Raw genomic sequence first — 16,591 nt, forward strand, 5'->3', positions numbered from 1 at the left:
GGGACTGCCATCCTTCAGACCTGGGACATCCCAAGCGGTCGGGATGCTCACATGTGTTTTTTCCAGGGAAGTCCTCGCAAGAGAAGGACTTCTACTCAAGCAGTAATTGGGGTGGAGAGTACAAAGAGGGGAAGAGAATCCTATCCTTGGAAACTTGCTCCAGGAGGATTCATTTATCTGTTCCCCTTTTCTTAGCATGGTTTACACTTCACTGGAACAACTGGATTCTAAAAAAAAAAAACACAACAAAGGTGTTTTCCGAAGAGTAAAATTATATTTCTTACCGGGTTTTTTTTGGTTTTTTTTCCACTGCATGGTTAAAAGCATGGCCTCACAAGCCCTCTCCATCTGCATTTAAAGATGGGGAAACTGAGGCACAGTCAGGCCTAGGCTCTGTGCGTCTTCCTCTGCTGTCTGGGGTTGAGGGCTGATGCAAATGGTGCAGGATCGGGCTGTAAATGACATGCTAGGTGACACAGGAGGACCCTTGGGTGAGCTGAGGTCTGGGCTAGAGACCCCCACCTTCCCATTCCGTGCTTGAGTCGGGAGATATGGTCCCTATCACTTCTGGCAGCAAGAACGGGTACATCTATTTTGGTTTTTGGTTGGTGTGGCTACCAGTTTTGCTGCGTATTCGAGCACAAAGCTTGGTTTTCTGGGTTAGCTCTGCAGTGAGCTCTCTGCCGGTTCTGCCCTACTTCTTCCCTGCGGGAAGGAGGGAGGAGGCCGGGAGGGGAGTGGGGAGCTGGAGTGGTCCCCGTCACCGGGCTGGAGAGCCGGGGAGCTGCGCTTGGTGACAGGCGTTGGGGCACCAGGGTACAGACTGCCTGCTGGGGTACCCAGCAAGGAAGAAAAGCCCCGTTGGTGGGAACTGAGCATCCCCTTTGGCTGAGCATCCCCTTTCCCGAGTTAAGCCCTGGGCGCAACTCAAGCTTTGCTCTCCCTTTTGTGTCTCCTGCAGTGCTGAGCATCCGGGGGGCGCAGGAAGAGGAGCCCACGGACCCCCAGCTGATGCGGTTAGACAACATGCTCCTGGCCGAGGGGGTAGCAGGCCCTGAAAAAGGAGGTGGCTCGGCTGCCGCTGCTGCTGCTGCTGCTGCCTCGGGAGGAGCCGGCTCGGACAACTCGGTGGAGCACTCCGACTACAGAGCCAAACTCTCCCAGATCCGGCAGATCTACCACACGGAGCTGGAGAAGTACGAGCAGGTAACAGGCTCCTTCGCGGCGGAGGGCAGGGGTGCTGGTGGTGGTGGGATGGTGGGAGCAGGAGCCGGGGCAGGGGTGCTGGTGGTGGTGGGATGGTGGGAGCAGCAGCCGGAGCAGCCAGAAGTGCCGGCACGGTGGTGTGGATGTGCACAGCCTGGATCGCTACTGACATCTATTGTTAGGAGCACACAGGCAAATGCAAACTGTTGCTTGATATTGGAGTGAAAACATGCTTTTTTAGGGTTGGGTGGTTGTGCTGGGATGTGGCACGAGAATAGGCTCGGCACCGGTTGCCCCTTTGATTTTAGCTTTTCACTCCGCCCCTAGTACCTTGCCAAAAATTGGCCCTGTGAAGGGGGTGTCCTCTTCAGGGTGCTGGCCTCGGCGCAGGCAGTTTTCCAAGCAAGGCTTGAATCAAAATCTTCCTTGAATATTTCTTCTGCTTCAAAAGTTCTTTTTTTTAAAAAAAAAAAAAAAAAAAATCTTGTGGAAAATTATTCTTAAAAAAACCCCAACTATTTGGGTCATGAATGCAGCTATTGGTAACACTGACAATTGCATGAAAAGCTTCACAGGCCAATGCTCAAAACTGGTTTCTTTCAAACGCTTCCAGATGTTTTGCAGACCTCTCTTTGCTGCTGCATGGCTTGCCTTGTGCTGAGTGTGGTTTCTACCCCAAGGTTGTGGTTTATGCAGTGCAAGCGAGGAAGCATCCCTCCTTTTTGGGTGCAGGACAGGCTCCGCGGCCAAGGGCCAGGCAGGGTTCCAGGTCTGGTTTAACGCCATCTCTGCCGATGTGACAGGGCTATGAGCGGCCACTGGGGCTGGGGGCTGTATGGGCGAACCAGCCCAGCCCCCATTTTACCTGGCTGACTGGGTGCATGGTGGCACTGGAAGATCTCATCCTTCAGGAGCCGCGTTGCCAAGCTGAGGCTGCTGGTTGCCATCTTCAGACCTACACGCCTGGGTTGGAGCTGGAGTCAGTGTGGTCAGGCCAGACAGGGCTCTGGTGTTGGAGAAGCCAGGTGTGGTCACACCATGGAAGGCATTTTGGCAGAGCATTAAGAGGAGGAGGCAGTGGCAGGGCTCAGGGAGCAGGCTGGGGGTAAGTTGGATGACCTTTGGTGGCTGTCACAGCCTTGCTGCCACTCCCTCGAGGCACGGAGACAGGGTGGTGCGGTGTGAGGGAGCCTCAGACATCTCATGTGGGTAGGAGTGGAGAGCACGTCAGGGCTCATCTTTCAGCCTCCAGGCTGAAGAAGAAGAGAGAGACCCTCTGTCCTCTGCCACCCGGGTCCAAGGAGAGACCCTTGGCACAGCCAAGACAGGCTTCAGGGAAGGACCTTCTGCTCCTTCCTCCCCTTGGGCAGGAGGTTTGTTTCTTTGCATTTTTGATTTTGTTTCTGCATCAATTTTGCTCCCCAAAGGGGCACCCAAGTGGGAGAAGCCTTTACCCCAGCCCCATGGGGTGAGGTGGGCCACACCTTTCCTCCTCGCAGCCCACCGACAGGATTAGTTTTGCCACCGAGTTCCTTTGCAGCTGGCTGTGCCGGTCCACATCTCTGGTATCATCACCCGCAGCCCTGCAAAGCCAGGGTTCAGGGCCACCGAACCTCCGTCCCCCTCCCCAGTCCCACAGTTGGTGGCTGGGGGAGCTCAGCGCCTGGTGTCTCACAGCGTCTGCCTGCTGCTGTGACAGCACAGCGCTCGTCGGCAATTTTGCCTTTAATGCTTTTTATTTCACGCCAAGAGGAGATGAGCTGAAATTGCTCGGGCATCTGGGAGCAGAGGCGGCCGGCTGAGAGCTTTCGTAGCTGGCGCTCACCCCGGGAGATGGGAGCTGTCAGCTGGCGCTGGTGGCGGGCAATTGGAGGGGCTCTGCTGGCCTCGGGGATGTCTCCTTGTTGGGTCTGAGCTGCGGGTGGGAATTCAGCTTGGAAGGGTGGGGTGGGAGATAGTAAGTCAAGCCCATGTCGCCAGTCCACAAAAATCAGTGTTTCTTGCCCCTGCTTTTTTCCCCATCATGGAGTGGGAGCTGCGGATGCTGTCCCCAGAGCAGCTGCCTGTGTCCCAGCAGCACCGGAGGCGTCTCGAGCCATCGGTATCTGACTGCTGCTCTCAACCTGGTTTTCGGGGCTTGGTTCTGGGAATCAGAGGGTCCTGTCATGGGGGTGGAGAAGAGGGCGATGAAGTGGCCTTCATCCAGCCTCAAAATCCCTCCCTTGTCCCCCTGACTCCTCTTACTGCCCTATCCTCACAGCACAGCGTGGGGACAGCACGAGCGGCCAGGCAGTGCTGTGCCAGCAGCAAACTAATTGGGATGGTTACCTGGTTGTCCTTACTTGTCAGGGCTCCTGCCTCACTCAGGTTTTAATTATTATCGTTATTTCTGTCTTACCTGATGTGCTGAGGGCACGGAGCGGGGCCGCGTCTCTCTGGGAGCTGCTCCTATGAAGCACAAGGGGCTCTGCAGGATATGTGGTGCTGGGGTCCGGCTGGGGCAGCGGGAGGAGGGACAGTGGGTCAAAAGGTTCATGGTCCTCCTCAGATACATCTATACCTCCACCAGTCACATCCAGAAAAACAGTGGCTGGGACTTCTTCATGCTTAACTTGAGTCCTAAAGCTTCGGCTGCCCCAGCTCCATCCATGATTCCTGAGAGGGAAGAAATTGGCTCCTGCCTTTCTCAGCGTATTTTTGGGGAGTCTCTCAAATTCTCTGCTTGGCAGACGAGAGAAATTTACATCTCCCTGGAGAGCCAGCACATTCTTGCTCTGGGTCTGCTCTAAAAGCCCCAGCCATTGAGGCCTCCACTTGAGTCTTCTTCCTTCAGCAGCGTTGCCTCCATCCTTGACGCCCTCGAATGACCTTCCGATCCTGGGGTTTCTTTTGCTTTTCTTGCCATCCCAGGCATGCAACGAATTCACCACCCATGTGATGAACCTGCTGCGTGAGCAGAGCCGGACCCGACCTATCTCGCCGAAGGAGATAGAGCGGATGGTGAGCATCATCCACCGCAAGTTCAGCTCCATCCAGATGCAGTTGAAGCAAAGCACGTGTGAAGCCGTAATGATCTTGCGCTCCCGATTTCTGGACGCACGGTGAGTTCACCCCACCAAACCTTTCTCCCCACATGCTGTGCAATGTTGTTCAGGCCTGGGAGAGCTGTTTTGAGGTTCTAGAGTGAATTCAGGTCCATCTGAGGGGCCATGCCTCTTGGTCTTGAGCCACAGAGGCTATTTACCTTCCTTATCCTTTAGCTGTCTGTGGCTCAGCAGGGTAGGGGACAGCAATTCAAGACATCCAGCCTTTGTCTCAGGGAGGCTCCCAGCTGTACCTTGAGAATTGCACATTCTGGTTTTTTCTGTGGCAGAAGGAAATTCTGTGGCTTGTTGCAGCAAACCTCTGTGGTGAAAATGGGCACTTCAGTTAGGGCTGAAAGCTAATCTGCCAGCCCGTCGTGCCCCCTCTAGGTTCCTGTTCTTTTCCTTCTGTTTCCGTTGTCCCAGATTATTGATCTGCTGCAGAATTCTTCCACTGCCCAAGCTGGTTACGTGCAGCCAGTGGCTTGGCCTGCAGTTTGGGACTGGGAGGAGAGGCAGCCACACCGGGGGTACGAGGAAAGAGGTGGCAGACGTAACGTGCAGCTGTAAATGGAACAGGCTTCCGCAAGGATATATCCAGCGCTGTTTTCTCAGCATGGAGCTTTGCAGAGTAGCAGTGATGGTTTTGGCCAGGGTAGCCAGGTGTTGGGAGTCACCTTCCCAGGTGGAGGAGCTGGGTGCCAACTTCAAGACTCTTCTGGGAGCTGGAGGATACAGTGACAATTTGCTTTGGAAGGTGCTGAGAGAGGAGTCACCAGCAAGGTGCAGATGAGAAGCTTCCAGGCCATGAATCTGTTGCACTCCATGCTCCCAGGAGCAGGGGAAGGAGGGAGAGAAGTGGGGGAAATCAGGGTATCTAAAATTGCATTCCTATTTCTGAATCCCTGGCACTGATTCCCTTTCCTTTTCCTTCTATTTCCCCCTCTTTCTTCATGCCAAGGCGGAAGAGACGAAACTTCAACAAGCAGGCCACGGAAATCCTGAATGAGTATTTCTATTCCCATCTCAGCAACCCTTACCCCAGTGAGGAAGCCAAAGAAGAGCTAGCCAAGAAATGTGGCATCACAGTCTCACAGGTGAGAGAGCTCAGAAATGCAGCAAAGATGGCTCCTAATGGGAAACCTTGGCGCGGCGAAGGGCACCCCGGACCACGGTCAAGTCAGTCATGGTGCGGTGTTGAGCATTTAATTACTAAATGAGTGTAGCGCAAGTTAGCGTTAAGTGGATGGGAGAGCAGATGGCAGACTTGCAGACTGAAGGCATGGATGGAAAAGGAGACTTTGGGAGAGAGTTTAGAAGGGATGAAGACTTCATAGAGCGATGGTTGTGTGTGCAGCCAGAGCGTTAACAGTGCAGAATGTGGTGTGAGACCCACAGAGGCAAAGTCTTCTCCTCAAGGAAACAGTGCTGAGCTGGCTTGCAAGAAGAGCTTCTTTGTGATGGAAGTCCATCAAGCCAAGGGGTGCGAAGGGAGTAGGAAGAGTTGCGCAGATTTTGCTTAGTGAGGTAGAATGGACAAGATCCCGGTGGGAAGGGTTTGGGTCAGATAGGGTAACGGTTATAGCTTGTGCTCAAGGAGAGTGGGCTTTCTCAGGGTGATGGCTCTTTGTCATTGCTCTTGTGCTGCGGAACACGACATCTCCCTGACTTGCTTGTTCCTCAAAGAAAGGTGGTCAAGAAAAAATCGAATTATTTCCATACATTAAAGGCAGCCACATAGTTTCTGGAGTCTGTAGCTTTGACCTGGGAGCTGCTGGGGTTTGCGAGGAGTGTAGTCAGTCCTTGAAGTGTTCAGCTGTACATTGCTCGGGCCTGCCCTTCTTTATTTCCTCTCATTTTGGAGCAAGCTGTGTGATTGAAAGCCAATCTATACAGCCTCTGCTAGGCTTGTCCTCATGTGAGCTTAGCACTCCCTCTAGGCTCCCATCGCGTTCCCCATCTTGGGCTGCTTCCCAGCCCCAGGCACATGCCTGTTCGTCGCTTGAGTAAACTGAAGACAGCAGTAGCATCTGGTGTCCTTGTGAGAGCGTGTCTGCCTTCAGCAGGAGCAACAGGATCCAAGGGTAGGTGTCGTCACCGTGTTGAACGCCTGCTGAGTGATTTCCAGTTGCATCCCCTGGGTCAGAAGACCCAAACGTTGATTCTGCCCAGAGTTACCTACGAGAGATAGCACATATTGGCTGAAGTAAAACTACAGCTGTCCTGATGCTTCCCCTCTCACTTTTATTTAATTCATCTGTTCACACTTACAACTTTTCTCTCGCAAAAAGAAAATGCCCAGGAGAAATCCTACACTTTTTTTGTTCGTGCTGTATCGTAGTTTTTGATCAAGCTGTATCAAGGCTGCTTTGTGCCTGTCTCCAGGATCTCCCACCCTTCTTCATCCAAAGAAGGTAGAAAAACACACATCCAGGTCTCTGTTTCTGCTGAGGTGGGAACATGGGACAGCGTGAATCTGTGCAAGTCATGGGCAGAGCTGATCTGAACTCAGAAGGCTGACCAGGGTAGGTCGGTTCTTTGCTTCACAAGTTTTAAGATGGAGATTGATTGTGGTGGCCGTTTATCCTGACTTCCTTCGCTGTGGCGCTCAGAGTTCACCCACCGGCTCCAGCATTTGAAGCCAGAAGAGCTGTTGTAGAGAGATGGCCAAGTGGGAAGATCACAAAGGAGCACGGTGTCATTAATGAGAAAGCTGGACCGAGTGAAATGGAGGTCCTTGCAAACAGCACCTGCTCCTGGTGCCGTTGAAACGTGTGCTCCCAGATCTAGGTTGGGTGCTGTTCTGAGTCTCTGCAGGTTGTATTTTCTTTTCCCTGCTCTGCAGCAGCACAGGATTGGGTACCTGCAGTTCAGCAGCAAATAAATTGGTGGATGAAGTGACTCCTGTGTAGAAGCTGCTGACCCCTCTAGGAGCACTGCAGATAGAAAGCATCACAGGAATAAAAACATAGAGGTTTCAGTTATCGGCACCCAAGCCAAAACAATTGTTTCCCTAAGATGAGGAAAAAATCATAAGCTTCCCAGGATGAGCCTCCAGTATTGTCTTTTGTCTTCTGTGTCTTGGTGCTTGGACAGTCCATTTGGAAGGGGGAGCACTGATGTAAGCACAAAGGGAGAATGTCCTTGGAGTCCCACCAAAGAGGTTGAGCTGCTAGCTCAAGGTTGAGCTCCAAGCAGTCCTAGGAGCGCTGGAGAGTTGCAGTGTCCTCTGGCGTTTGCCCATACTCTTCATCCTGATGAGATTTCTCAAACGAGGTTAGTAGCGGCTGGAAGTTGTCTTCTGCTTAGAGACCTGCCTGTGAGAAGACATTCCTGATTCTCTGTGTTCGTGTTTTTGAAGAAGCAGCTGAGAGCTACTTCCCAAACTGTAGGTTGAATTTTCCCATGTCTCCTCTGAAATTGTTTAGTGCAACATAGTGTCCACAAGTGAACAGGATTACCGTCAGCAGAGTACTGAGCAGGATTTGGGGAACGCTGGGTTCGTGGTGCTTTGGGAGGTACCCTGCCATTTTCCCTGGGAAGCAGCTCTGGCCAGGTACCACAGCCTGGTTTCACAGACTTTGAAGTTATGCTATCACTGTGCTGAACCTCTGACATGCATACTTCAGGGTATTTATCCAGACGCCTTGTCCAAAGTTGTCCAAGCGACCTTTCTGTCAAGCATTCATACTACTGATCCCAGGATATCAGCCTGACAGTCTGCAAGGGCCACTGCTCAGACATCCCCTTTGAGTTTTCTGAGGTTCATCCATTGCGCTGCTGCAGACGCAGGGAAACGGCTTTTGCCAGGACTGGCATGAGCAGAGCGGCACCACTTCGTTCTGCCTTCAGGTCTGGGCCATCATTTTCAGCCACCCTCATGACTTGTGAAGAATTTCATCCTGCTTCTTTACATTTGTTTAAAATAAACCCACTAGCCCCATTCAGCACGCACTTCTAGTCACTTAGACACATCAGGCCCATACCGTTCTCCAGGCAAACACGATGGAAACATCTCCTGCCTCTTGCCAAGGGACACACTTGTTCCCTGGGACCAAAGTTAAGCCATAGGACAAGCCCTGTGCTCCCTCTCCAGCCTTCCCCTGAAGCTCCTGGGTTAGGTAGTGGCTCACACTAAACCGTACAAAGCCGAGTTCAGCTGGAGGAAGAGCATCCACTTCTGACCTTTTGCACTGATTTCACGCAGATGGATCAAAAGCAGAGCTTCAGTGATCCCAAGGCAATTTTGTGTGTCAGCCGAGCCCGAGGAAGTTTGTTGGGTGTTCTTCCTGAAAGCCACAGCTGGCTTCTCCAAAGGGAGCAGAAGGGGCACCTGGGAGTCAGGAGATCCACCCCTGTCAAAGGGCTTCTGAGGAGGAGGCAAATAAAAAGTTCCAAAATGACACATACCTATTTTCAGATCGTGCAATTTCAGGGTCATTTGATTTTCTCAGTTCTTTTTTAAACACGTCTGATGTTTTCATGGGGTGGGTCTAGCGGTTCCCGTGGAGCATCCCCTTAAGCTTAAGGGACATCTCATCCACAGAGGAACCATAGTGGACATCTCATCCATAGAGGAACCAGATACATCCGCGCAAACCCAGCGCTCCCAAGGTGGTCCCACCACCTTTCCTGGGCTTGGTGTCACTCACGTGGGTAGAAAGTGCTACCTTCGGCGGCTAGGAGAATGGGGGGGAAAAGGAATATGTACTGCTTAACCTGAACTAATCCACCTTCCTCACCCAGCTGCGCTTGCCGGAGCCGAAACGTTAACGTCTTTGTCTTCTCTTAAACTCGCTCTAGGTATCAAACTGGTTTGGAAATAAGAGAATCCGGTACAAGAAGAACATAGGTAAATTTCAAGAGGAAGCCAATATTTATGCTGCCAAAACGGCTGTCACGGCTACCAATGTGTCAGCCCATGGAAGCCAGGCTAACTCACCCTCAACTCCCAATTCAGCTGGTTAGTTTTTGTGGTTTTTTTTTATTTTGGGTCATTAGTGTTCGTTTTTTTGTTAATTTCCCCTCCTCCCTCTAATCTCTCTCTTATTTCCTTCTTCTAGTTATTTCAGTTTTTGTTTTCTGGTTTTGGCTGGCTCACTTTTGTGGTTTTTAAAAAACAACAAAAAAGAGAGATGGGTTTGGTTTTGGGGGTTATTTTGATTGGGGGTACTTTATTTTCTTTGCTTTTTTCCCCTCTTTTTTTCTTTTCTCTCTTTTTTCTCTTCCCCTTCCCTGTTCTGTTTTTCGTTGGAAAAATGATGTGAACAGACCTTGTGACTGACGATGCCATGTTGGGGATTATATGTATGTATGGTGAACGCAAAACCAGAAAAAATGATCTGAAAAAAGTTGCCGGGATTGCTTGCACTTATGTGGGGGGAGAAAAAAGAAGTGATTAAAAAGTTGTTGCATAATGATTTTATTTCACTGGGGCTGAAAGCATGAGTGGCCCTAATGGATAAGCCCAGCATTTCTGGGATGTCCTAACTCATGCCATTTTGGGGGTTGTTTTGGGTAGATTTTTATCCTTTGATTTTCTTTCTGTTGTGGTTACCTTTGATTGCTTATATGACAGTGTCTGGATCACCTGCAAGAGTGTGCTCTGTGTGAATTTTATTTTCCGTTTGTGTCAACGTGATCCAGGGAAATCCATGGGTAGTTCCCTTCCCTTTCCCCCCTTCCTGCCCGTTTGCTGTGGTTTCCATTTGTTTGTTTTGAGGGTCAAAGGCACAGAGCACTTTGTCCAGATTTCAACTCCTCTGCTAGAGAACGATGCTTAGTTCATGCGTGGTGCCTGCCACTAGGGTGGCCGACCCAAAAACCATCCTAGGCTGTGCTCAGTTGGTTGTGCTCCACTCCCAAGAGCAATGGAAAACTGGGATTTGATTAAACGGAGGGGAAAACATTAACTTTGTGGGTGCCGTGTACTTCGTTATCCACGTGAACATCTGCGTGCCTGTTTTTCTTTTTAGGGGTGGGAGGGAGAGTGGGAATGTGCCACGCTTGTGCCTTTGAGCTCAGTGTCTGCTCCTAGTACCCTTTCACTGGGGTGTGATGCTTGCTGTTACAGGTAGGCTACTAAGAGGAAAGAAACAGTGGGGGAGCAAAGGGGCTGGTGGGCAGCAGGAGAAGCTGGACATTAAGCAGACCACCAGTGGTACACCATGCAAATGCTGGTTTCTATCAGGACATGCTTCTATAGTGAGCATGACTCTGCCTGTCACAGATCAGAGGGATCAGACACCAGAAGCACCCTCAGATTGGGAGGTTTTGAGTCGAAAGTGAAGAGCCAGGGGGCAAACAAGGGGAGAAAACAGCAGCATGTGTCTGGCTGATCGTCCAAACCAGCCCTGCAGCAGGAAGGCAAAGGCAGTCTGTTACCCACGAGCTGATGTGGTCAGGGGGATTCATCACTCTGGGCTGGGGAGCTCGCCCACACCTTGCAGGGACTCACGTGGATGGCTTGCACAGAAGCGAGTTGTAGGTTTATGCAGCTGAGCAGTGGAGAGAAGTCCCTACACACAAGCCCCTTAATTTCCAGGGGACGTGTTACTTGCTAGGGGTCTGCCTCCCAGAGCAGGGATGCAGCTTTTGGTCAGAAATACTGCTGGAGGCATCTCTCCCACCTCCTCCTCACCCAGGGCTGCCTGCTCTGGCTCAGCTGAGGAGCTCAGAAGGCTCAGGTCGACGGTTTGCAGGGACAGATGGTTTGCAGGAATTTTTTTTGATTCTTTTCTTTTTGGTTTGTTTAAAAATGTCATCCTTTCCAAGCATCTCACTCCAAGTACCTGGTCAGGTGGGGTCTCTTGATGCTAACCCCCTCTGTAGAAAAGGCTGGAGGGTAGACAGCAGAATTGCATGCGTGGGGGGAAGTGCCTACTGCCTGTGATGCTGTCCTGCAGTCCGCATCAGCTTGGACCAAAGAGACACAGCTTTTCTTCTTTTCCTCTTTCTTCGACTGCTGTCAGATCCAGAGATCTGGAATAGCCAGGGAAGAGCTTCAGTTGCTTAAATGGGTTTGGATCTGGCTTGCGTGTAGCGGAATAGGCATTTCCCCGGTGCCTGCCCAGCTAAATAGCGCTCTGGTGCAAAGCTGTTTCTTCGCCTTCCCCACAGGCAGTAACATGGCTGTTTCAAAGATAAATTGGCCGGTACCCTGCAGTAAACAGCTAAGATAATCCCTGGATAACACTATGCTTTCAAGGAAGGACAAACAGTCTTGTTATTAAGGGGTAAGACTTGAGCTCCTGGGTCCTCTTTCTGGCTCACTTGTCTGCGCTCCAGAAACATCGACCTCTTTTCACGTGCCTAATGTGGCGGCGGTGCTAAAGCAGCACATCGGTGCAAGGGGAGCTTGTGGGCCATGGAGATCCTCCTTCTGCTAGCAGCAAAGTGTTTCTAACATGACCCAGATCCCACCACCCTCCCTGCACGCTGCAGCAGCGGCAGAGCAGCAGGGAGGCCCCACTGTCAGCACTGCAGTAGTCTGTAGGTCAGCTTGCAGAGTGGGTTTGGATCTCCTTGCAAGTCCTCTCCTGAGAAGACAGCTGGAAGGGCCTCAGGATTTTATCTCCTGCAGTGGCATTCCTGGTTGAGATCTTCCCAGCTGAGCCATGCAGATGCAACAGTTCAGTCAAGCATCCCTGCATTGTTACGCTGTGGGTCAAAGGCATGTCCCGAGGACATCTGGAGTTGTGTGACCTCCCCTGCTTCAGGTTGTCCTGTAAGTGATAGCAGCAAGAAGCACACCTGTACATGCTAGGTCTGAAATACCTGTCTGTGAAAGATTTTGAGGATGATGTCAAGGTCCATAAGCCACCCAGATGTGCTGAGTTGCCATGGGGGATGAAGAAGTGATTGAAGAGGTGAAGGACTAAGACAGATGATGCCTGTCCTTTTACACCATGGACTTCTTTCTGTTCTCACATCATTGCTTGAGACTTCGGTGAGGAAGGAGTCTGAACAAAGGTAGGATTTGCTGGGAATTTGTAGGACCTTCTGGTTCAAATAAATTGTAGGGCATGTGGAAAGAAATAGAGCAGGCAGCGGACAGGTCACGAGATAGAAGTGGCCAGCAATGTGATCCCTGGAGGGCCATGATGTTGGAAGAGGAGGTGGAACTGGATGCAATGGGACCTGGGACAGGAGCTAAATTCATTTCTGCTGTGGCTACGCAAGCCCATCTGTTCTCTGCATTGATGCCCGTGTTACCGGAGATCGGTGAATGGCTACAGTCAGTCAGAGAGATTGGCCACACATTGACAAGGGCAAGGATTGCATCTGTCTAGCCATCTGGCACGTTCAAAGCAGGGTCCCCCGTCCTCAGTCACCCAGGCCTGAATGTCAAACACCTTTTCATCCTGAATACACACAGTTGGGCTTTATCAGCCAGATGTTCAAATAAGCTGAGATGTCTGGCTCATTTGGGCTAACAACTCCCCATCCTCACTTTGATTGCCTGGACAATCTCAGCACAGAAACCACATGGCAAATGAAAGCTATTTCATGTGGGCAGACCCTTTTGCCAACCAGAGTCCTCTAGGGCCGCACACAGGTGATGACATCGAGTGAAATCTTCCATGCAGAGCAGCCAAAATTGTCCTGAACTGTTAATTTTCCTGCTCACTCCTTTGTTTTGTAAAAGTCTTTTTGCAAAGCTGCTGATGGAAAGGATCATGTTGTCGGCAAATGTACTTCAGCAGAGACCTGATTGCTGCAACTTCTCTGCCTTCATCCCTTTGTGGCAATCGCTTGTCAAGAACACAGCGCTGGAGGGGACCCTGCTGCAGCAGAGGCTGTTCTGGTCATGGTCACACTGTCTCCAGTGTTGAATGGCAAGTGAAAAAGAATGAAAGTTCTGTTGGGTTATCCCAGACTTGTAGACCTGCTATCAAACTTGGTGGCTTTGTCCAGCTGAGGAGCTACGTGGTCCATCAAGTTCTTCCCTCGGCTTTGGCCATGGTAGAAACACGAAAAAAAAGTTACAGGGCGAGTAAATTCTGTGCTGTCAATGCATATATGTCATTGCCATTGACTTCACACAAGAGTCTCGTATACATGGCCAAAGCCAGCTTAAGTGTTTCAGTGAGCTGGATCTCTGGCTCATTGGTGGCAGGTGGTGTGAGGCAGGAGATGAGGATGGCTTGATTTCAGCTCCAATGAACACCATTACCATGCTTGTTTTTTCTTGATGCCATTTGATTTATCAGATACTTCAGAGAAAAGGACTTACTAGAGGTCCTGGAAAATTTGAGGTGGAAGTAGAGACTGTCACAATGTTAGGGAAGACATTAGAGAAGCTGGAGAAGAAACTTTCTGAAGGCTGGAGAAGTGGTACAAGAAATACCAACAGGCAAGCTTTTGAAATTTTTTTAATTGGGAGGCAAAACTGAAGTGGATTTTGCTCATCAGAAATGTTAGAGGTGGAAGAGATCTCTTTGGGGACATTGTTTTGATGTAGGCTTTCACCCAGTGGCAAGGTCTGATGCCATAGCGTGTTCAAACCTTTCCAGCACTCCTCCTGAAGCTGGTGATGACCTGAGAGAAACTCAGCACTAAGGAATAGTGATGGTAGGGCTTGGGTTTGGTAAGATGTCTGGATGCTGAAGACAAACCACCGTTCCACAGTGCTACAAGTCATGAAAAGTGTTGTTTTTTCTGGTGGGGTTTTTTTTTGGCCTACACACAATAGCATCAAGGGACTTCCATGCCAAGATCAGAGCCCTTTCCTCCTAGGTTCACAAGCTCAAAGGTGGTTGTTACCTCTTAGTTCTTAAGGAGCCCCAGGTCAAATTATGACCACTGAAGCCTTTGGTGTGTTCACAATGGAGCCTTTCGGAGGGACGGATTAAATATATGATGGAACCTTTTCTAGTGGAAGGATTTGACTTGCATTCCTGGATCTTGTCTCTGTGGAGGATACCAGAGTCTTAATTTTCAGAGCTCCTCACATTCCTGCCCCCTCTCCCACCCCAGTGGATCAGCCCCTCTTAGCCGTGTCTCTGAGACTTTGGGCCATCGTAATTTTCATCCGTGGCTAGTACATAGGGAGTGGAGTGCTGAAGCAGCAGAGGGCTCTCTGCAATTACGGCTCTGATACAAATGCATCCATACATGCGGGGCCATTGGTATGCGCATATTTATCTTTGCATCCACATCAGCGGCAAGACATATTTACCGTTTAGATATGCACATATATTGTAAAAATCCCCTGTGCCAATAGCAGTGTATATCTTGTAAGTGACATCTCCAGCGCTCCTCATGATTTCCAAGACACCGGCGCTCTTCAGAACTAGAGTTTGTGGCTGTTTGTTTATTTTTATTTCCTCCCTCCCGGTCTCAGTTTTACGGCCAGGTTTGTTAAGTTTCAATAAAATACCGGTTAAGTTTATGGCATTTTTATTTGTTATTATTGTTATAATTTTCTTTTGGTAGGGGAAGGTGGGATGAAATGTTGCTCTGCGGGGGGCAGAGCGATAGCAGTGCCCTGTCAGGTGCTCAGGGATTCCCGATTCCTCTTCCCGGCTCTGCCACTGATTATTTGTGTGATCTCGAAGGTTTCTGCTCACTTCAAAGGAACAGGAGGATACTCTCCTCTTCTTGTGAGCGGTCGCTGCAAAGTCCTTTGGTTCTCAGCTGTGTGGGAGTACAAAGTCATGTTACTGCCCTGTGCTTTTATGCCAGCAGTCAAAGCGATGATTCAGAAAACTGGGTAGGGAGCATCTTTGTGTGTGCAAAAAGGGCCCGTCTTCCTGCTGAAAGCTGAGCCGTGTCGGGGTGGGCTATCCTCAGCCTGCCAGCTCGTTTTCCCAAGGTGGTGGGTGGTTTTTTTTTTTGCCTTAGAAGTAGCGAGTAACCTGAGAGGTCGGGAAGTGACAGGAGCCCTTTGCCAGCTGAGCAGGGGAGATGGTTACAGCTGCCTTCTGACTAGTCCCAGTGCTTTTAGCAGCGCTGTGGGATTGCTCTCTGGAACAGGTTGGGCAGGGTTGACAGTGAGCACAGGCAACGAGCTATTCCTGGCTCTGCTCTTTTCAGGCACCGGTGGGAGGGTCCTGATGCAAGACTCGCTGTGCTCAAGATGAGTCTTCCTCTTGACTGTCTTGGGTGTCGTATCTAGCAGCGATGTTTCTGCTTTCCTTCAATTCTGAGAATTGCCACACCTGACAATAGAACCAGTTGCAAAGAGAAGCAGCAGAGAGTTTAGTGAACGTGAAGTCTCCAGCATAGACCTCCCACCGGCTCCCTGATCGTACTTGGAGGTGGCTTCCTTCAGAGGAGCCTCCCTGGGCCACCACAGGGCAGAGCTGGGGTCTTTGCAGAATGTTTCTTCCCTCCCCAGCAAAGGGAAGGGGTTTGCCAGGTGTTTCTCAGGGTGTACGCATGAGCCATAGTTGGGCAATTCCACCAGGACTGTGGTTGCCAGTCTTCCAAGTTGGAAGTGGCAGTGGAGATGATGAAAAGTGTATTTGGGGTTGGAGCTGAAAACGTAGCTGACCTGGGCCCCTGAAGTCTCTCCTTTCCAAGGCTAACGTCATGTGTATAACCAAACCTTGCACGTTGAGCTGTCTCACACTTAACGCGCTGATCTGCACGAGAAGTTCTGAAATAATCCCATAAAACCTTTTTATTTATTTTTAACCCCCTTCCCTCCTTCCCCGCCTTCCAGTTACACGATGGGTTTGTTTTTCCTGTTCACTAGTTGAGGAGGTACTCAGATATCTCAAAGCTGGAAGCAGAAAACCTTGCTTCTGCAAAGGCGGGATTTTTTTTTTTCTTCTTTTAATTTGTGGGTTTTTTCTTCCTGATCCCACCCAGTTGTCTTCACCGTTATCATTTTTTAGCGTAACATGGGCAACTGGTGCATGCAGTGGGGAATTTGCTGACAGAGCTCGTTCTTCTGGGGCAGCTGGCCCAGGAGGGCTGTGACACCCTTGCCTTCTCTCATGGCCCCGCACGATGAAAGACACTTGCCACCGTGATGGGTCCTGCGAGTCTGGCTGAGGCACCTACACCTTTTTGCGAGTTCGGTGCGCTGTGGTTCCTACCAGTGGTGGGTGCCTGATGTCCCGAAGGCAAACCCCCCGCACCCCCCGCTCCCTGGCAGAGCTCCCGGTGGCTGGGTGGGAGCTCTGGCTGTGGAACTGGATGGTGTCTGGATGTGCTCGCCCTGCGGAGCGCAGTGTGGGGTAGACTTACCCAGCCCGCTCTGAGCTTCTCAGAGCCAGCAGCACTGTGGGCCTGGTCCCCCCTGCTGACAGGGCTTCCGCTCTCAGTAGCGAGGCTCGCTTGGGTAATTCTGT

At 50.8% G+C, this 16,591-nt stretch overlaps 1 protein-coding gene across 2 annotated transcripts in view; it reads left to right on the forward strand.

Annotated features, from left to right (window-relative positions):
* The window catches only part of PBX1 (PBX homeobox 1), a 135,093-nt gene that overhangs the window by 104,826 nt on the left and 13,676 nt on the right, over positions 1 to 16,591 (forward strand). For both annotated transcript variants that reach the window (XM_040610564.1, XM_040610565.1), the window contains exons 3-6: positions 962 to 1,206; positions 4,117 to 4,307; positions 5,251 to 5,386; positions 9,093 to 9,252. In XM_040610564.1, coding sequence (XP_040466498.1) covers positions 962 to 1,206; positions 4,117 to 4,307; positions 5,251 to 5,386; positions 9,093 to 9,252 — 732 coding nt within the window. The remainder of the gene's footprint in view (positions 1 to 961; positions 1,207 to 4,116; positions 4,308 to 5,250; positions 5,387 to 9,092; positions 9,253 to 16,591) is intronic.

This window comes from Falco naumanni, chromosome 11 (genome assembly GCF_017639655.2).
Source record: "Falco naumanni isolate bFalNau1 chromosome 11, bFalNau1.pat, whole genome shotgun sequence".
NCBI lineage: Eukaryota > Metazoa > Chordata > Aves > Falconiformes > Falconidae > Falco > Falco naumanni.